The sequence below is a fragment of the Populus trichocarpa genome, chromosome 19, assembly GCF_000002775.5.
Source record: "Populus trichocarpa isolate Nisqually-1 chromosome 19, P.trichocarpa_v4.1, whole genome shotgun sequence".
Taxonomy (NCBI): Eukaryota; Viridiplantae; Streptophyta; class Magnoliopsida; order Malpighiales; family Salicaceae; genus Populus; species Populus trichocarpa.
Genome location: NC_037303.2, coordinates 13,386,917 through 13,409,066, shown reverse-complemented (window position 1 = coordinate 13,409,066; position 22,150 = coordinate 13,386,917). Strand labels below are relative to the sequence as shown.

Genomic DNA, 22,150 nt, shown 5'->3' with positions numbered 1-22,150 from the left:
ACCATCAAAGCTATCACAATCTTAAACAAGCCACTACACCAATTACCTAGCCAAAGTCCCAATTACAAAACAAAAATATAAAAAAAAACAAATAACAAACACAAATCATAATCAATTCATCACAACCATTCTAATGTGAAGGCAAAGATGAGTTTGTGTTCATTTTAGCTCCGAGTCTCACCCTCGGCTCACTGACCTACCTTTTCATTTTTATTTTTTTTTTGAAAGTATGAAAGTGTTATTTTTTAAAGTATTTTTTTTAAAAAAATATATTAAAATAATATTATTGTTTTAAAAAAATTATTTTTAATATCAACACGTCAAAATGATATAAAAACATCAAAAAAATATTAATTTAAAATAAAAAAAATTAAATTTTTTTAAAAATACTTTTAATACACCAAAACAAATCACAAATTCACAAATAAATAACGATAACTGAAGCCTTATTTTACACGGGAAATTTCCAGGAAGTCAACTTCTCTGTACATGTGAAAATACTTGGATTAGAAACGCCCATTATTACAATTATACATATGCCTAAGTCAGCGTCTTAAACACGTAAAGGCTAAGCTACTGATTCAAAATCAGCCTCATCTTTTTTCCTTGAGTTACTTCCGTTCTCTCCATACAGACTTACCCTCCCACCAGAGTCTTACTCCTCCTGTTTCTTCGACTGTTTCTCCACAAAACAATGGCAATGTTTTTCTTGTTTCTCCCTACATTCCTTTAAAGTTGGCTTACAAAATCTCAATCGTATCCATTTTACATTCAAAGCAGGTAGATTAATTCAATTGGGCTTATTTGAATGTTGAAAAACCGACTTTTCGATGCTTAATGTATAGTGACACTAAATAACTTTTCATTTTGCTTCGTAATATAGTTGTTTTACACAATTAATGATGAAATTTAGGGTGTGTTTGAGATTGTGATAGCGGTTGCGGTTTAACGTATTTTTTATTAACAAATATATCAAAATAATTTTTTATTTTTGGTAAATTCCATCGGTGATTCCGTAGGTAAATTTGTTGGTAAATTATGAACAATGTTCATCATGTTAATTACAAAGGGAATCACCGACGGAAAATTCCGTCGGTATTTTCCAGAGAGTAAATCACCGACGGATTGAAAAGTCGTCGGTGTTATTTGGCGGTTTTCTGAAAAAATTCAATTAATTTAAAATTTTCATTTAAATATTACAGACGGAATCACCGACGGATTGAAAAATCGTCGGTAATTTTTTGGCGGTTTTTGAAAAAATTTTACAAAATTGAAAATTTAAATTAAATATTTCCGATGGAATTACCGACGGAATAATTAAAAAATATTAATATTTAATTATCCATCGGTAAATCCGTCGGTAAAGCGTCCCAATAAAAAGCCTGAATACCCTTATTTCACAAGAGACATACCCGTTTCTTATTCTTCTTCTTCTACTTCTTCTTCTTCTTCTTCTTCTTCACTATATGTAAAAAACATCATTAAGGTATGTCTTCTTCTTCTTCTTCACTTTATGTAAACAACATCATTTCTTATCCATTTCTTTCTCTTCTTTTCTCTCCTCGTCTCCTTCTCTTTTCCTCCATGTTTGGGTATTTCTTCTTCTTCTTTCTTCTTTTATCCTCTTAGTTTTTTTTTTAATTAATACGCTTAATGAAATTTTTTTTCTCTCCTTAGCTTCACTTGCAACTACATTAAGGTAAGATTTTTCTTTTTTCTTCTTTTTTCATGATTTTTTTCACTATATTTGTTTTTTATTTTATTTTTAATTTTTTTTGTTCTTAATAATTGTATAAATGTTGTTGTATTTATTTTTATTTTATTTTTAATTGTTTTTGTTCTCTAAATTCTTCATAGAATTAATTTTTTAGTTGAATTAATTTTTTTTATTTTTTTTATTTGTTGTAAATTTGTTTGAATTGATTTTCTTATTCTTTTTTGCAAGCATTTTGAGTATATATTATACAGTGTTAATTTATGTTAATTTAATTATTTTATAATTTTATAAAATGAATTTTTTTTTAAATATTTTTCAATAATTACCGACGGAATTACCGACGGAATTTCCGTCGGTAATTCCGTTGGTAATAAAAAAATTATTACCGACGTGTCTGTTCCGTCAGTAAATCCGTCGGTAATTCTATTACCAACGGATTTACCGACGGACAAAACATTACCGACGAACGATTCACCGACGGATTATTTCCGTCTTTGATTCCGTCGGTAATATAATTACCGATGGAATATGTGTCTTACACCGACGGAAAAATTCCGTCGGTAAAACTGTTAAATCTTGTAGTGGCCATACCCCAAGAGATGGCTAACACCTTCAAGTTGTTGGTTTCTACGACAACTTAGCAGGTTCCCTCTTCTTCTTCTTACCCTTCTCTTATTATTTTCATATGCTCAGTTCACATGAAGACATTTTTTTCTAATTTTAAAGACCTGGACTTTGAAGGCTTACTGGGTTTATTTTCAGGTTCTTATAGCATCATTGCATGGTATATGTAGATAACTTTGTTATCCCAGACTTAAACTTTGTGGGGGTAATGCATTTGTAATTTTATTTTCTTATGTATATGTAGTTTAATATGACCATTGATAGCGCTGATTGTTCATAGTTCATTCTGTCATAAGTTGAAGTCTCAAAATATGTTCATAGTTCTAGTAAGTTTAAGAAAGAGTATTTCTTTCCTTTTTAGTTTTTCCGCATAAGGTTGGATGCAGGCGTAAAATGACATGCAAGCTCACATCATGAAAATGGTGAGGGTCAAAAACATTCTATCAAGTTGCCAAAGCAAGACCATTATTTCTTTCCTCTTTCGCTTTTCTGCCCAAAATCACCAGTTGTCGTTATCAACAGTCACCAGTTGACGAGAAACACATAATTTCCAAACTCAGCTTCCCGAACACGCTGCCCAAGCACTCGCCAGGAAGACTACTTAAAAACATGTCTCTCACCATTTTCGTGATGTGAGCTTGCATCTCAAAATCACAAATATATTAAAATCGAGATTTAAAATAGCAGATTTTTTAAAACTATGTTGTTTTCTTAAAAAAAAATTAAACCATATTATTTCTCTAACTGTATCATTTTTTAAAAAAAATTCCTATTATTTGGGCAGAGTAATATAACATCATAACTCATTATTTCTTCCCAATAAAATCATAATAACCATTATAATATAATGTGAAGTCAACAAATTCCTCTATACGCATTAACACTTGATCGAAGACCTGATGCCCTAATAAAAATAAAAATAAAAAACCCAAAGCCTTTTATACATATTAAATTTCCAGGAAACACAGAATTTACAGGAAACACGGCTTTTTGGAGACACTGTTTAAAAAAGTATTGGTTTACAATTAAAATACTGTTATATTACTGGAAGGACGAGGATACAAATTTGATTTTGAGAAAACATACCTATTAAAAGAGGACTCTGAATGATATTAACCCAACCTTTTAAAAGGTATGGGAATATCCAGATAAAAAAAAAAAAAAAAACTCAGCTTCCCGAACACGCTATCCAAGCACTCGGCAGGATCGAAGACTTAAGATCAAGTCGTCGTCCCCATCGATATAGCAATTATTGCAGGAGCATGAAGAAGAGGAGTGGCCCATCCCCGGTCCCTTCCTCTCTCCTTCCAGACGACTTCTTCTTCTTCTTCACACGGAGAATTATTGCCCGTCATTCCTTTGTCTTGTTTTGATAATTAACGAGACATGAAGCCTTTTGTACATGGGAAATTCCCAGGAAGTCAACTATGTGGGACAGAAGTGTTTATATAATAAAAAAATTGAAGAGAAAATAACAAAAGATCCTAAAGCTGCTAATACGCTAAGGGAACAGCTAATCCATTTGAAATATTAAAAAAATTATCTATCACAGTTGTGATATGATGATACACGAGAATATATGTTTCTTCTAATTACAGTAATTATTGTTTTTTAAAAAATATATATATATATATATAATATTTTTTATTTTTTTAAAAAAATATTTTTTATACTAGCACATCAAAACAATCTAAAAAAATTAAAAAAATTATAAAATTTACTACCAATACGATAAAGAAAAACAGCAACTAAATGCCTTTTCCTGTCACATCACTTTTACACTTGATAATATTAAAAAAAATATTATCTAAATATTTTTTAAAGATTTTGATGACAAAATAAAAATTAAATGAGTAAGAGTTAACCTCCTACTGGGATAAATAAAATAAAAATTTGAAGTTCAATTACCAACAAATCAAACATTGAATAATAAATTAAATAAAAAAAAATAGTGTTAAACACAACCTAACTTGAGCCAATATATCAAATTCATGACTCATGAGATCATGATAACTCTATATAGAAAAAATTAAATAAAACAAAGGAGGTTAACTCTCAAGCAAACTAAATAATGAAAGGTAAAATTAAAAAATTAATCAATTAAAAAATATTTTAAAAAAATCAAGTCAATCCGGGTTAACTTGACTAACTCGTGACCCTAGGTTATAAGATTAGAATAACCCCATAAAAAAATACAAAAATCATGACCCAATAACCTAATAATAAAACTTAGAACTTTGTTTTAAGAATATTTAAATTATTTTTTTGTACTTCTAAAATGTTTAAAAATTATTTTGTCTTTGATAATTACAACAACGACAATGAAAAATGAATCTTATAAAAAAAATTCAATAACCAGTTAAATGATAAAAAATAATTATTTTACTGTTTCTTCTTCTTCTTCTTTTTCTCGTCAACAGTCATGTTGACGAGAAACACGTAATTTCCAAACTCAGCTTCCCGAACACACTGCCCAAGCACTCGCCAGGAAGACTACTTAAGGTCAGGTCGTCGTCCTCGTCAATATGAAGAAGAGGATTGGCCCCATCTCCCGTCCCTTCCTCTCTCCTTCGAGACGACTTCTTTTTCTTCTTCTTCTCCACAATATATATATATATATATATAAAGAAAAAGGAAAAGGCATCTGTTGAATAGATTGTGTGTAATGAGGGTGGAAGGAAGCATGTAAAAAGAAAAAGCAATTATGCCAATACATGGCTGCATGCCAATTATGTTGCCTGAAGCAGTAAACAGAACCACTACTGTGATTTTCCATCCCTTTTATATTAAAGTCGTAGTTTAAAATTAATAGCAGTTTTTTTAAAACTATGTTTTTTTAAAAAAAATTAAACCATATTATATATTTCTCTAACTGTATCAAATTTTTTAAAAAACAATTCCTATTAAAAAAATTAATCTAAAATAAAATATAAAATAATTTCAAAATTTATTAAAACATTGTTTATATAGGAAAGACAAACAAAGCCTAAATGCCCTTTCCTACCACATCACAAATAACAAGACTTGAAGCCTTTTGTGCATGGAAAATTTCCAGGGAGCTAATAATGTGCACCCTCCGTAATGCCTTGATAAAATACTTGAATTTGAATTTTGCTTGTTTTTTTTATTTTAAATTATTTTTTTTATTTTAATTATATTATTTTAACATTATGATATTAAAAATAAATTTTAAAAAATAAAAAATATTATTTTGATGCATTTCTAATAAAAAAATAATTTAAAAAACAACCACCAGCTAGTACAATATCAAACAGGCTTCTAACTATTTCTTTTCAATTAAATCATCATAATTATTATAATATAATATAAAGGCAAAAAAATCCTCCGCAAATATTTGAATTGAAGATATAAAGAGTGTTTATAAGTATGGTAACACTTGTTTTTTAAAGTGTTTTTTACTTAAATATATATTAAAATAATATATTTTTTATTTTTAAAAAATTATTTTTTATACATAAACTGGAAAAAACTAAAAAAAATAATCTCAAATAAAAAATAAAAAAATCAAAATTTATAAAAACATTGTTTATAGGCAAAGATAAAAGCGCACAAATGCCCTTTCCTTCCATTTGCATGCCAGCTCCCTTGGCTGCTATGAGAAATTAAAATGCATTAAAATATTAATTTTATTTTTTAAAAAATTATTTTTAATTTTAGTATATTACAACAATTTTAAATTTTAAATTTTAAATAAAAAAATTAAATTTTTAAAAAACACAGTATATTTCTAAACAAGCCCTCGACAGTTATAGCAGCAGCAGCAATAAGTAATAGTGCTCTGATATATTAATAAACAAATGCAAGCTAATGACATCCACTTTAAAAAAAAAAAAAAGCATTGCTCTGACACATTATCAAAAGCAACCGTTCCTTACATTTGAAAAAAACAGTGCTCTGACACAAATGTGTTTAGTGTTTTTAAAAAATATATAATAAAAAAGTTAAAGAGAAAATAACAAAAGATCTGCTACTCCGCCAAATGAAACTTCCGCGCGTAAAGCCTAAGAAAATACTTGGATTTGATGCCCCCATTATTATAAATTTATACATATGCCTAAGGCAGGGTCTTCAACACGTAAAGCCTAAGCTACTGTTTCAAAATCAGCCTCATCTTTTTTCCTTGAGTTACTTCCGTTCTCTCCCTCCAGACCTCCCTTACCACCAGAGTCTAAGTACAATTGGATTTGATGTCTTGTTTCTTCGAAGTGTTTGCTTATATCTGGAGATTCATCATACGAAACCCCCATGTTTCTCCATCGCCATCTACTCCTTCCACCTTAACCACCGCCCAGCCACAAGGAATTAAATATGATGTCTTCCTTAGTTTCAGGGGAGAAGACACTCGTGTTGGTTTTACCAGCCACCTCTATGCTGCTTTGAAACGGAAACAAATCCTAACTTTCGTAGATTATCAGCTTGTGAGAGGAGATGAGATATCGGCATCACTTCTGAGAACAATTGAAGAGGCCAAGCTTTCTGTGATCGTTTTTTCTGAAAACTATGCATCTTCCAAATGGTGCTTGGAGGAGCTTGCAAAGATTTTTGAGCGTAGAAAAAATAATGGACAGATAGTTATTCCTGTATTCTACCAGGTGGATCCATCCAATGTAAGAAATCAAACAGGAAGCTTTGGAGATGCATTTGCTAGACTTATAAAGAAGAAAGCTTTGACGATGGACAAAGAGCAGAGCTTCAGAGACGCTTTGAAGGATACAGCCACTCCAGCTGGATGGACCTTAAGGGAGTCTCAGTAAGTTCTTGAAATATATCCTATGAGAAAATATTCGTTTATTTGTTGAGGATTTGAAATTTAATTTAAAATTATTGAAAATGATGAGCTCTGTGAATCTATATTTGTTTCATTTGATTTTGAAACGTTGTAGCGAAACACTTCTATAGATATTATGTGGTTGGTTGTTCTGTTTATTAAAAAAAAAAATTTAGTGTTTTTAGATTATTTTAATATGTTTATATTAAAAAATATTTTAAAAAATAAAAAGGTATTATTTGTAGCAAAATGTTTGTATAGATATTAAGTGGTTGTTTGTTTTTCTGTTTTATAAAAAATAAAAAAAATAAAATTAATTTTTTTAGTGTTTTTATAATATTTTGATATGTTTATATTAAAAATATTTTTAAAAAAAAATTATTTATAGTGAAATGCTTGTATAGATATTAAGGTTTGTATTGATATTAAGTGGTTGTTAGTTTTTGTGTTTCAAAATGTTTTTTTAAAAAATAATTTTTTTATTTTAAACTATTGTTTTTAGTGTTTTTAAATTATTTTAATGTATTTATATTAAAAATAATATTTTAATATATTTTAAAAAGTAATTATTATTTTCTTGAATATCCTTGAGTTTTAGGAGATAAAAAGTAGATTTATTTTTATGAGGGCAATAAATGTTTTCTTCTGTCCTTAAATAATATTCTATTTATTTGAGTATTTATTTGAGGTGAAAAGGATAATGCAATATTAAAAAGTAATATTGATTGAGATGATTCTATAAGATACGATGATATGAGAAAACATCATATGCATTTGCTTTTCATTGATTTTCATAGATAAACACCGATTATAAGTAGTTTTTCCAGTTTCAAGGATTGGTTAACTCATACGTGCCTGCTACTAAGGAGTGAGTATGTTTATATGTGTTTTTCTTGTTTGTCAGCCCGGAGTCTCAATTTATTGAGAAAATCGTTGGTGATGTTTTGAAAAAATTGCATGCCATGTCTTCAAGTCACACCATGGCGGGTCTATTTGGAATTGATGTTCGTGTTAGCGAAGTTGAGTCTTTGTTAGATATGGAGTCTCCAGATGTTCTCATTGTAGGGATATGGGGAATGGGTGGTATCGGTAAGACAACGATTGCTGAAGTTGTGTGCAGCAAGGTTCGTTCTCGATTTGAAAGAATCTTTTTTGCAAACTTTAGGCAACAATCTGATTTGCGAAGAAGCTTTCTTTCATGGCTGCTTGGCCAAGAAACTCTGGACACTATGGGCTCCTTGAGTTTTCGAGATTCTTTTGTGAGGGATAGACTTCGTCGTATAAGGGGTTTAATTGTTCTGGATAATGTGGATAATTTAATGCATTTGGAAGAATGGAGAGATTTGCTTGATGAACGAAACAGTTCATTTGGTCCGGGCAGTAAAGTTCTCATAACAAGTAGGGACAAGCAAGTGCTTAGTAATGTAGTAGACGAGACATACAAGGTTCAGGGGTTGACCGATGAACAAGCTATTCAACTCTTTAGCTCAAAAGCCTTGAAGAATTGCATCCCCACAAGTGATCACAGACACTTGATAGAACAGATTGGAAGGCATGTACAGGGCAATCCGTTGGCCCTTAAAGTTTTGGGTTCCTCTCTCTATGGTAAAAGCATAGAAGAATGGCGCAGTGCATTGAATAAACTAGCTCAGCATCCTCAAATCGAAAGGGCGTTGAGAATTAGTTACGATGGGTTAGATTCAGAACAGAAATCCATATTCCTTGACATAGCACATTTCTTGACAAGATCAAGATGGGAGAAAAGCCGAGCAATAAGAATATTAGATGTCTTTTATGGTCGGTCTGTGATTTTTGATATAAACACGCTCATTGATAAGTGTCTCATAAATACTTCTCCTAGCAGTTTAGAAATGCATGATTTACTACGAGAAATGGCATTTAACATTGTTCGTGCAGAATCTGATTTTCCTGGCGAACGTAGCAGGTTATGTCATCCTCGTGATGTCGTTCAAGTATTGGAGGAAAATAAGGTTAAAGCTACAGCCATTAACTGTCGTTCATGTATTTGCTCAAAAGTTGATTTGTTTGAGTAGATTGTATTATCGTTTGTTTATTCTTTATTCTTGTTTAACAAGGAACTCAACAAATTAAAGGCATATCTGTGGACGGGTTACCGAGACACATACACTTGAAATCTGATGCATTCGCAATGATATTGGATGGTCTTCGATTTCTCGATTTCGATCACGTAGTAGATAAAATGCACCTTCCTCCTACTGGCCTCGAATATCTTCCTAATAAGCTGAGATATTTGCAATGGAATGGATTCCCTTCGAAATCCTTGCCGCCATCTTTTTGTGCTGAACACCTTGTCGAGCTTGACCTAAGGAAAAGCAAGCTTGTAAAACTTTGGACAGGAGTAAAGGTATGATTTAATTGCTACAGATTATGATCAGAAATATGAAGCTGGAGGTGCTAACTTTCTAATTATGCCTTTTTCTGTTGACAGGATGTTGGGAATTTAAGAAGAATTGACCTATCTGACTCTCCATATTTGACGGAATTGCCAGATCTATCAATGGCCAAAAATCTAGTGTCCTTAATACTTGTGGACTGTCCAAGTTTAACTGAGGTTCCGTCATCTCTTCAATATCTTGACAAGCTGGAAAAAATTGATCTCTATCGTTGCTATAATCTTAGAAGTTTTCCAATGCTTTATTCAAAGGTTCTCAGATACCTTGAAATAAATCGGTGCCTAGATGTGACCACGTGTCCAACGATTTCACAAAATATGGAATTGTTAATATTGGAACAAACTTCAATCAAAGAAGTTCCACAATCAGTTGCTAGCAAGTTGGAATTACTTGATCTAAGTGGTTGCTCAAAGATGACCAAGTTTCCGGAGAATTTAGAGGATATAGAAGATTTAGATCTAAGCGGAACCGCTATTAAAGAGGTGCCCTCATCAATCCAGTTTCTCACAAGCCTCTGCTCGTTGGATATGAATGGTTGCTCAAAACTTGAGAGCTTCTCAGAAATTACAGTGCCTATGAAATCTTTGCAGCATCTTAACTTGAGTAAATCAGGCATTAAAGAGATACCTTTGATATCATTTAAGCATATGATATCTTTGACGTTTCTATATTTAGATGGAACGCCTATTAAAGAGCTACCCTTGTCAATCAAAGATATGGTATGTTTGCAACATCTGTCTTTGACGGGAACGCCTATTAAAGCGTTACCTGAGCTTCCCCCTTCGCTGAGGAAGATAACAACACATGACTGTGCATCACTAGAAACCGTGACATCAATCATCAATATCAGCAGTTTATGGCATGGATTGGATTTTACAAATTGCTTCAAATTGGATCAGAAACCACTGGTAGCAGCAATGCATTTGAAAATTCAGGTATCTCTCTTTATTTCTTCTCTCTTTCTAGCTTGCTTCATCACAATTTTGAAATGTGACTTTTGTGTTACAGTCCGGAGAGGAGATCCCACGTGGCAGAATTCAAATGGTTCTACCGGGGAGTGAAATTCCAGAATGGTTCGGTGACAAAGGAATTGCCCTCAAATTGTCATCAGCTCAAGGGAATTGCTTTCTGCTTTGTCTTTCTACTCCCTCTTCCCTCCCAGGACATGCTTTGTGAGGTATATTGTGATTACCATGTTAAGAGTAAAAACGGTGAGCATGATGGTGATGATGAAGTCGTCTTAGCTTCCGGGAATAAATATGATCTAACATTTAACTTGAAGAAATGGGACTCGGATCACATGGTTCTAGATTACAGTAATTTCAATTTGGTAAATCGTTTACGTGAATATTCTGGCAATGAAGTTACATTTAAATTCTACCATTCTATTCGCAACCACGGAAGGAAGGTAGGTCATGAGATCCGAAGGCCTTTCGAGTTGAAAAGCTGGGGGGTGTATCTGCACTTTGATGAAAATCTACCGGCGGACAAAAGTTGAGAAGAAAATTGAGGGAGAAATAGAAGGAGATTGAAAGGGAGAGAGAGTTTTGTAATTAGTGCAAATTGTTCTTCAATTATTACTTGGTTTTCAAGATAGCTGTAAATATTGTTATTCCCTTGCAACTGACTAACGAACTAACTCTGTTATTCAACTAATTCCTCAACTAACTGTAACAATCATCTAACTAATGAATACTAACAACAAAAGAAAAACAGTAAGAATTCAAGATTTTGCTATTGCATATTTTATAACTCTTTAAATAAACATTTTTTGAACCAAATTTAGAAGAATTCGGGACCTTTACAACTAACCAGCCTCATTATAAAACTGGATCCATAAAATCTCTTGACAAGATTGAAGGCGTCTAAAAGTTATGAGTGTGTTTACCAGATAAGTTATGAGTGTGTTTACCATCGCCACAACCTAGACCTCTTCTTAGATTTAGCCAAGTGATCTTCTTAGATTTAATGCCGCCTCCAATAATTATACACCACACTCCAATAAACACTGCCTCGATGCCTATGCTTCTGAAATATCTACTTTCTCATTTAATGGAGTCACTGATTCAGGTGATGGATTCTGAACTTCAGTTTCAGATGGTTGGGATTCATGCTTTGCAGCAGCTTGCAGCACCCGGTTTTGAACATCTGAAGATGAAGGTGACGTAGGAAAACCAATGCGGTTGTTTTCCAGTTTTCCTGCTGCCCATGAAAATGCCTCGACTCCAAGTCTAACAGGAGAGAGCAAACGCTTTCAAAGAAGCATTTGAAACCCAGGTAATCAAGATCTCAACAATCCAAAAACTTGGTTGAACATGATCCAACTACTGAAAAGAATCTAATTGTGAAAATGATTAAATAACTTCTAAACATCTGGTGGAGGTTAGGAAATATGAACCTTGATAACATCATAGGCAGTTTGGTTAGGGAATATGAACCTTGATAATGTCATAGGCAGTTTGGTTATCGATACGACTCAAACTTCTGACATGATCAGAACATGGTCAAGAACCTAGTGTTCAAAAAATATTTAGACACAAAAGAGATTTGCTATATATAAATTTTTCCGTGCCCTTTACTGTGCAAACACCAAGTTTCATTTTGTTAATAAAAACTCATCGTCCCAGTAAACATGTGATTTGGGTTGCTAAATAATGTTGTACTAACATATGACACCTATCTATCTAACATGATACTAGGTACGTCTTATATAATTCATTGAGCATGAATAAAATATAGACTTGATTTCAGACCTGGTTTCCATTATGATTTACAAAATTGTTTAATTACACCATAAATACACTAAGGACAAAAGACTTCTAGAGTAGGTTATACCTCACATCATGCTTAAAATCTTCAGGGTCATTGTAAAAGCAACCCGCTGATAAATAGTCTGGCAGAGTGTGAGAAACCAACAATTAGAAAAACTCAAGGTTCACTTAACTAAATTTAGCAATGACATAAAGCTTTCTCTAGGACACATGCAAAATAGACAGAGGGAATCTAGCATATGTACCCTTACTCTTTCTGTAAGTCTGAATATCCAACAAAAACACATCGAGTGGCACATGGATCAAGTTTAGTTCGTAACACCTTTAGAATGTGGACATAAGTAGTACACCCAAACACTCTCGGCTCAAGGTTTGGAAGGTGCAGGATGGACAATAAGGATTGCATCCGTTGTTGAGGTGTCTGAAAATCTATCACTCGAGAAGGTGTTCGATTGATCAGATACACAGCAGACTTTGCAGCTTCTCCCCAGTAGTACCGCGGCATGTGCATGCCAAAGAGAGAGGCACGAACCACTTCTAAAATTTACCTGTTTTTTCGTTCGGCCAACCCGTTCTGTTATGGGGTATAAGTACATGAAGTTTGATGCCGAATTCCATAGTGATGTAGATACTTCTGAACAGAGGTATCCAGGAATTCCATAGCATTATCAGTTTGCCAACTACAAATCTGTTTCTAATACTGAGTACCCACCATACGATGAAATTCCTGAAAAGCTGTAAAAACATCACTTTTTTTGTGTAGCAAAGACATCCAAGTCATTCTAGTACATTCATCGATAAATGTGACAAAATAACAGGCTTTCGATATGGCAGAGATTTTTGCAGGACCCCATACATCAGAATGTATAACAACAAAAGGTTCTGAACTTTTATTCAAACTCGGTAAATAAGTAATACGATGGCTTTTAGCCATTTCACAAATATTGCAATGAAACTCAGAATCATGAACTACGTTAAAAAGATGCGGTTGTAATTTTCTAAGATATCCAAAGGAAAGATGTCCCAATCGTCGATGCCATAACCATATTGTGGCTCGATCTGTATCGGAACTTCTAGTTTGATATGCTTGTCCGAATCTCTATCCTTCATTTTCTGTAAGTTCTAAATAATAGAGTTTGCCACATTTAACACCATAACCAAGAATCTTCCGGGTCAGAATGTCCTGAAACACACAGAATAAGAGCAGAAGTAATTTGGCCAACTGACAACAGATTATGTTCAAGGGATGGGACAACTAGAACTGAGTTTAAAATGAGATTTTGAGTTAAGATGACAGTGCCTTCCCCAACAGTAGGAGAGGTACTTCCGTTAGCTGTGGAAATAAAGAATGTGTGGAAGAGTGGAGGGATTGTAACTGACCAGTGTCTCTAACCATGTGATTTGATGCACCTGTATCAATTATCCAATTATTATCCTTAGTAATTGCAGAGAATGTATTTGCCTTACCAGTGCTGATAGAGTGAGCAACATTAACAGTCGGCAGAAGGTTATCAGCAGTAGGCAGTTTATCAGCAGCGGTAGTTTGAGCTTCAGCTGTGGTCATCATGGCTTTTCCTGCAAATTTCTTCCTTGGTTTCTTTGAGAAATCCCACCATTCAGGATAACCAATGATCTCATAACACCTCTGTTTTGAGTGTCCTGATTCACCACAATGCCCACAAACGAGGCCTGTGTATTTTCCAGCAGATGAATTATTTTGGTTCTTCATTGTTCCAGAAGCTGGTCCTTGACGGGGTTGGTTTGTAAACATGGCAGAGTGCACGGAGTGCTCACTGGTTGTTCGATAGTTCCCCATGGTTTGTCTTTGTTGAAACTCCCTCCTTATGCATGCGTATGTACTCTCCAAGTCTAGTTTTGGATCTTTGCGTAATATTTCTCCGCGGACTTGCTCAAACTCAGAATCAAGGCCACTCAGAAATATATGAACACGAAGTCGATGCATTGTTGAATGCAGCTGGACCACTCCTTCAACTGTCTCTCCTTGAGAGGCAGTTCTATGATCAATTTCTTAAAAAAGAGTCACCAGCTCATTGTAATAAATGGACACAGGTCTACCCTCTTGTTTGATAGAGAAAGATTTCTGATTTAATTAAAACAAACAAGTTTCATCTGAGCCATCATAGAAGGTCTTCGACACAGCCTCCCATATTTCCTTGGCTGTGGATAAGTGAATAAATCGCTGCATCAGTAACGGACTCATTGAATCAATAAGCCAACTTTTCACCTTTTGACTTTCAGTGATCCATGTTGCAAACATGGGATCTTCGGGTTCGGGTTTTTTTGCTGCTCTAGTGAGATATCCGGTTTTGTTACGAGCACCAATGCGCATCTCCATTAGTTGAGACCATAATGGATAATTGTTTTCATCTAACATGATGCTGGTAGGGAATGCAGAATTGTCTTGGTGAATAATAATGGGTGATGTTTGGCTATTTTGTGGAACGGGAACAATGGGGTTGAGGTTCGTCATGTAGTATGGGATTCGTGTGTGATTCGTGTTTGATTAATTAGGCTCTGATACCATGTAGAAAACAATGGTGTCTACTAGCTGAATTTTTCATTTTTATTCTTCTCCTTATAGGAGGAAATATATAGGCAGAGCTCTAAATAGGTAACAATCATATTCTAAGAAAGTGTAGTAATTTTGTACAAGATTTGATATGACTCCTATAATTGATCAGATTCACATAATTACTGCCTATACGAGATTTGATCTGAATAGGCAGTAATCAGATTACAAAATAATATTTAATCTAGTTCCTATAATTAATCAGATTACAGAATCGCAACTAATCATGTCAACAGATTGCATCAAAGGATCTGAGTACTAGCACAATATCAGAATGTGTGAAGATTGTTTTAACCATTATCAGCTTAGAAATCAACATCTTTATGTGTGTGAAAGAAACATTAACCAGAGCACTATAACAAATAATAGTATACCTGACTGAGGCCAATGATGGCAATAAACTGTAAGGTCTTCTCCCACTCTGAAACAAAGTTCAAGCTTGGTTGGCAAGAAGAATGTGAGGAAAGCAACAAAAAAGAAAATAAAAGAAATATAAAGAAAACCAGAATTTATATCATTGGTTCTATATAATACAACTGAAGTATTTAAAACTCTTCAACATTTTGGGGAGTTGTTCTTGAAAAGTAATAGAGAGCATGTCCATGAGGAAGAAAATGTACAAACCTAGCAATGCATATGATGCTGCAGCAAAACCCTATCCACGACATAAATATAGGATAATGATGCACTGGACATTTGAATGGTAAGCAATAGATATTTCTCAATCATGGATTGATGATTAATGAAGATCTGATGTAAACAGCATGAGTAATTCTAGTTAATTATATACACTTCTTTGTGGAAGCATGTCTCTAAACCATACAGAAGCATACATTCAAAATAAAGAGAAATCAACCTGTAATTCTTTTATGTCCTTGCTACGAAATAAAAAGATCATTCCCATCCCATAAGTATTGTCGCACGTGTGCGGCGTCGCGGTGAATATTCCACTTCAATCTAAAATGTATAATATCTATCTTTATCTGGCAAATATGAGCGGACAATAAAATCTAGTCTTTTATCGGTGGAAAATGGAATGAGAGTCGCCACCTAGTATTTTGGTCACTAGGAACCCTAACTGGTCTCAGAGATCAGACACGGGGACTAGTTGCGTAAAGGAAAGATATTAGCACCCCAAAATACGCCCTACCTAAGGTAAGCTGCATTGCTTTATTGTTTGATAAAATCTAAAGTCTTGTCGTGTTTTGTAGTTGTTGGTATGGTTTAAGAAAAGTCATTCTCGGTAAGGAGATCCTTATCTTATCGGGTAATTCTATCCTCAAAACAAGAATTTAATATCCCAAATACGTCTTATATATAAGGTCGTAACCCCAGATATTAAAAGAAAACCAAATAATGTTTTTGGAATTTTTGAAATATTGGCCTAGTTCTCGTAGCTTTAATAAACTGGTTATTAGAGCCAAAACGCATGCTAATACATAAATGTTTTTTGAAATTTTTCTCTGTTGTATGAAAATATGATGTAAGGATTTTTTTTGTTTTTATATATTTTGGAGAGATTAGGTCGTATACATGAAAACAAAACATTTTTATTTTAAAATTCTTTTTGATGACTTAACGAAAACCGGGTATTTTAATACCAGATTTGTATCTTTATAGTATAAAAATACAAACTGATATTGATAAAAAATGCAACAACAAAATTACGGAAAAACACAGATTCTTTGAAATAATTTTTGAAGAATTTTTATTTATGTTTTTTTTTTGCTTGATCTAGTTCGGTCCATGTGGCTGGGCTGGACCCAGCAGGCCTAACCGGGTCACTGGCCCAAGCCAGTGACCCGGGTGGGAAAACAAAAGGCACGCGTGCATGCTCAGTAACATATTCAAACATTACTGTTCAAGTGAATTATAATTCACTTGAACAATGAAATGCAAAGAATGGAATTATATACACAGAGACGAAGGGAGCAAACCTGGTGGCGGAAACGATGCTGAAGACGATGGTAATGGCGTACGCTCGCGGTGATGCTAGTGGCGGCTGACCGAAGGATGGCTGGGACGGTGGTCGGTGGCTGGGGAGCCCGGTAACAACATCTGTTCTTTCTTCTTCTTCCCCGTGCAGAGGCGCCAGCCTCTGTTTTCCTTCCCTGTTTGCTTCTGTTTGCTTCTCACGGTGCTGTTGTCTACTGGGAGGGCAGTGTTTTGCTGCTGTTTTTTTCATCTACATAGAGGTGCAGGTTCCTGTTTTTTCTTCAATGGTGTCGCGACCTGTGGGAGGAAGATGATGAGCTGAGGAAGGATGACGATGGCGTGGGTAATGTTGCTGTGTTTGCGCTCCTGGTGGCGTTGGTGTCGTGGCAGCCGGCTGTGGTCGCTCTTCCTCTTCTCTGCTGCTTCTGCGTTACTTATTCTCCTTGTTCAGTCACCTTGCATCTCTGCTTCTTCTTCCAAGCGATGGTTCTAAGAGCAAGGTAGGCGGTGGCAGTGTTGTTTCAAATGGTGGAGAGAAAGACCAGAGAGAGAGGTTACAGTTCTTCTCTTCCCCTCTGTTTTCCTTCTTTCTCTTCTGCCGTGTTTCTCACCTCTCTATGGTCTTTCGTTCAAAAAAAAAACTCCTCCCTTCTCTCTTCTTTTTCCCCCTCAGTTTCCAAAAAGAAAAAACCCACTCTCTCTCGATCTCTCGTTCAAAAAAACTTCCCCTCTCTTTCGTTTCTTCCTCCACGATAGTACTGGTGTTGAGAGCAGTATTTATAGGCAAAAGGGGAGATTACTGTCACTGAGGCGGTCGCATCCTCCTTCAGCTGAGGTGTTTTAAAGTGGCTCCAAAAGTCTCTATCATCATGTGCACTATAGGAGAGATTACTGTCACTGATTACATAGAAAGAGAAAGTTGTGGTATACTCCTCGCAATCCTCCACCTCGAATTCTATGTTTGGAGCTTCTGTGCCTTTTTTGCTTGACAACTCCACCTACACTAACTCTCTTTGGTGTCTTCGCCTTTCAACATAGGCAGTCGCCTTGTATTATAGGCGTTTTCACCCCCTCAATTAGGTGCATCTACAACAGCTCTTTTTCCATCCTTGCATGCATAGGAAAGGTCTTCGCATGTTGTCTTCATCAAGAACATAAGAGACTTCCTGTTATACAACTTCTACATAGTCTCTGCTCTGAGCTTCATCTGGGAACACTTCTTTTCCTTGCACCTGTTGTCTCATAACAGTACCTTATTGGATCCTACGGGTACTCCTGCACAATCTCTGTGTGCCCTCGTGCAATTTCTGTTCTCCAGATTTCTCTCTATTCTTTGCTTATGTTTGACAGCAGCTCATCCTGTCACAACCTCTGTCCAAGTCAAAATAGGGTGTCAATCTTTATCTCATTGATGTATTTCTCTTCCATTATTAGGGTCTTCATCAATTCTCCCCTCGAGAAATCACAGTCACCGAATCTAACTTCTTTGGAGAAATTACCACTCCATAAACATATGGAACCTAATTGTTTCCTTGTGCCGTCATCTTGCTAGTCTTCAACCGTTTCATTACAAACTGCTATATATACGAAAATAGTACCGTATGGATAATCATTCCACTAAGCAAGTTCCCAGGAAAGATTGGAGGGGTCACACTGGTCCCGTTTAAAACCCAATCTCCTAGCCAGAACTTCTTAGGCCATATCTATCCATCGTACTGTCTTTTTGTATATACAACCATTTGCTAGCTTTGTTGCGGCTTTCCTTTACAAGTGATCTGGAATATACTGGTTTAATACATGATTTCTCAACATCTAGCGAGAATACCAGGTCTTAAATTCATCAAGATTGGTCTTAATCATTTTCACTCTCCACCTCAAATTGTCCACATAACCGGGTGTCCAGAGTGTCCCAATTTTACCTTCCTTCAAGGCCATTAAAATCTCCTTGCTTAGCAGTTCAGCACATGTAATTGGGCAAATATATGAGTCTTCTTCTTTTTAATTTCCATCGACCACTATGATGACCTTCAGATGCCTCCTGATCGGGCAATCTCTCTTTAATAATTCACCATCACCACTTTCGATCACAAATCTCAATGATTGGACCACACCATTGCATCTGGAATGATCAAATTAGCTGGAAACAAGTCTGAAATCGTCCAAATCGCATTTCAGACGGCTAAGATTTGATCAAAACAATTCTGGCCTGATAAATGATCCAGATTCAATCTCAGATCTGGTTGCACGTAGGATCCGCTACACTGGATCCTATCCCTCGGCTCGCAACTCGACTCCGGCTTGGCTTGACTCCACTCGGCTCGGCGCAACTCGGCTTGGCTCGCGACTGATGACATGGCAGGTGGGTCCCACTATACTGACGTGTCAGCTGACTGGACGCTGACATGGCATGCTAACATCACGATTACAGCATGTTGACGTCATCCTGGGCATGCCTACTGTGCATACTGACGTCACAATTATGTCATGCTGACGTCATCCTTATCCGGGTCAGCCACGTGGTTCAGGTCAACTGGTATTCGGGTCGAGTCAGCCCATCCGGGCGAAGAAGACGTGTGGCGTGCGTCTGTACGCGTGGCCAGCCACCTCGCCGGCGCGTGTGGCCGTTTCTGACGTCCGATTTTGATGCGGTTTTCACCAGTGGCTTCGTCTCTTCCTCCTATACACATTGGTATGGTCAAAACACAATTTTGACAACTTTTATTTTTGAGCAAAAATCAAACACCACTTTAAACCATATGCTCTGATACCAATTATAGGGGATTCTGCTCCCCCTGTGGAACAGTGGTGTTCATGATCATTGCTCAAAGGAGTCTAAACACACTGAGACACAATATTTAACGTGGTTTGACAAAACCGCCTACATCCACGGGAGAAGTCAATATTATTAAAGATATAGAGAAAGGGTTACAACACACATGGAGGAAGAGGATCACTTCACTCAAACTCAACTCTCATTGCTCTCATACACTGCTGCATATGGCAGCCCCTCTTGTTCTCTACTGGTTTTCTCTCACCCTCTGCTCAGTTTGCTCTGCTCTCTTACTGCCTATTTATAGGCAAGAATGGTGCCACCAGCTCTAGCTCTTCTTCAACAATGGTGGCTGCCAACCTTTGACATCTTGGATGGGTGCACATGGTTGGTGCAACTCCAGCTGCAAGCTCTTGACAATGGCAACCCTCTCCTAGAGCAGGGCTGCTGCCACATAAGTGGCAATATCCCAACAAGACATCCTCTTGCTTTCCTAGTCCAACACCCTGACTCTTCATTTCATTTCTTAATCTGTATTAATCACATTCCTCAAGTGGAAATGTATTCTCCGAAAAAAATAATTAAAGGGCACCGCCACACGAGCATTATAAAGATAACTTTGATGAGGATGTCCAACATAGAAGATCAGTACAGTATGGGATAGCAGAGTAGGAAAAACAAATAGTGATCCCAAGCTTAATAGAATCAGTATAAAGGATTCAAATAATAATTATTCAATATAAAAGGAAGTTGTGAATCAATTACAGGTAAACAATGAAAATTAAAAAGAAAAACTACTTTTGGGCAAATTAAAAACAGTGTAGATCAAATATTTTCCATCAGAACCTCCTCCACTAGTAGCGCACCTTGACTAGCTGCAGACAAGTTTCTCTTTTACTTAATCGCATGTTCCAATGCAGCATTACGCATCCCAAATCTAAACATCCATTGCAGCCACTGCAGCGACAGTGGATGTGTTTTTGTCCACAGTATTTGACATCGAACGCTTAGTTATCGGCAGGCACCATCTTGTGCATATTTCCAATAGTAGCGTGACCAGTAGCAAAGTTAGTATTATACCACTGTAGGTGAGCCTCCAAAATCTTGCAGCGTGCAATATGTCAAATCCTTTGTATATGTTGAATATGCTTAGGATAAGTGTTGAGCAACCCGCCAGGAAGTGGAACCAGTTGAAGAAGGGACGATACTTGCTATCTTTGTCAGGTCTGACCAGACCACCAAACACCTGCGCTGTGGCAAGACAGAAGAGGACAATGCCGATGATTTTGTGACAGCTATGTTCAATTCCATGAGACCTTACGCCAAGAAATATTCCAGTCCCAAATCCAGACAGACCACCAAGAATATAGGCCAGCAGTTGACAACTGACATGCAAGTAGAACCATAAAGGGCCTGCAGATTCGAACCTTTTCAAGTATCTTGCAATGACGGCCCCAACAGGCATTAGAATACCCCAGCTTACTGTGTTCAATATTCCATGGACATTTTTCAGTGTTGTTGAAGAACTTCTTGTCGCTTTAATCCTTCCTGAAAGGAAGTCCAAACTCCCCATGGATTTGACGTTGGGACTGGATGGAGCAACACTATGCATCATTGGAGTGTTTTCAGACATTGGGCCTACTTGCCAGAGATGATTGACTGTGCTGATGTTTCCATTGAGCTCTAAGCTTGCATAGATTATCATCTCATTGTTCTGATTAGTAGCGGACAAGTCCAAGACAGTAAAGCTAAGATTTCCTTGTTCCAATCGCGTTCCATAACTTGTTATAGGCGAAGTATAGACCGCAAGACTTCCATCCGTTCTCTGAAAAGAAACGATTGCTTGGGAACCAATCATCCCTCCTGAAGTTGGATTGATAGCCCAAGCAATCCATCTGCGATCGGTCACGCCAGTATGCCTGAATGCAACCTCAACTCTGCTGGATAATGGAAGGTAGTTCCAGTGAAGAGAGGAACTCAAAACAGGCAAGTCGCTGCAAGAAGAGAACTGTTTGTTGTTTGAAAATTTATAGGTCGTGCATGGTTGTTGTTGTGCTATGCATGACAATGTGCAGAAAGAAAGAAAGATGGCGACTAGAAAAATCACAGAACGGGCCATGTTTATGCAACAAAAGGGGTTGAAAGAAGAAAGATCGGTGATGACTAGAGACTACGGAGCACGGGGAAGGAATTGTTTTTGGATAGAGAATTGTAAGGCTGGTTGAGTGAATATATAGGGATCTTGTCTTCCGTTTGCGACTCGGAAAAATATTTCGATTGCTTTGGATTCTTGAAGTAGTTAATGTCCGTCTTATATTCTTAAAACCAATAGAAATATATTTCAGTAGCCGGTCTATCCTTTTTTTCCAATCGGATTAGGATGCAATTTATTATTTTAATTAGTTTTTTTTTTTCATTTTACATTGCCCAAATAAAGGAAAAGTATAAAAAGCCCTGGTGACAGTTTTTCTTTTTCAAGGCCCTGGTGCTAGTTTTTTTTTTTTTTCAAGGCCCTGGTG

General features: G+C 35.8%; 2 protein-coding genes across 3 annotated transcripts; one reads left to right on the top strand and one right to left on the bottom strand.

Annotated features, from left to right (window-relative positions):
• The first annotated feature begins 6,348 nt into the window (after positions 1–6,348).
• Positions 6,349–11,163, top strand: LOC112325181 (disease resistance protein RPV1). Of its 2 annotated transcripts, XM_052449287.1 has the most exons (5): positions 6,349–7,112; positions 8,035–9,121; positions 9,227–9,516; positions 9,601–10,500; positions 10,574–11,163. In XM_052449287.1, exons 1-3 carry the CDS (start codon positions 6,550–6,552, stop codon positions 9,281–9,283), a joined length of 1,707 nt encoding a protein of 568 aa, XP_052305247.1. In that variant the 5' UTR covers positions 6,349–6,549; the 3' UTR covers positions 9,284–9,516; positions 9,601–10,500; positions 10,574–11,163. The 2 variants fall into 2 exon arrangements, with proteins under 2 accessions (XP_052305247.1, XP_052305246.1); XM_052449286.1 differs by having other exon boundaries at positions 8,035–9,516.
• A 9,405-nt stretch (positions 11,164–20,568) lies between these two features.
• LOC18108775 (cytochrome b561 and DOMON domain-containing protein At5g47530) lies at positions 20,569–21,750 on the bottom strand. Its single transcript, XM_006386978.1, has one exon. It carries the CDS (start codon positions 21,748–21,750, stop codon positions 20,569–20,571), a length of 1,182 nt encoding a protein of 393 aa, XP_006387040.1.
• Between the last annotated feature and the right edge of the window lie 400 nt (positions 21,751–22,150).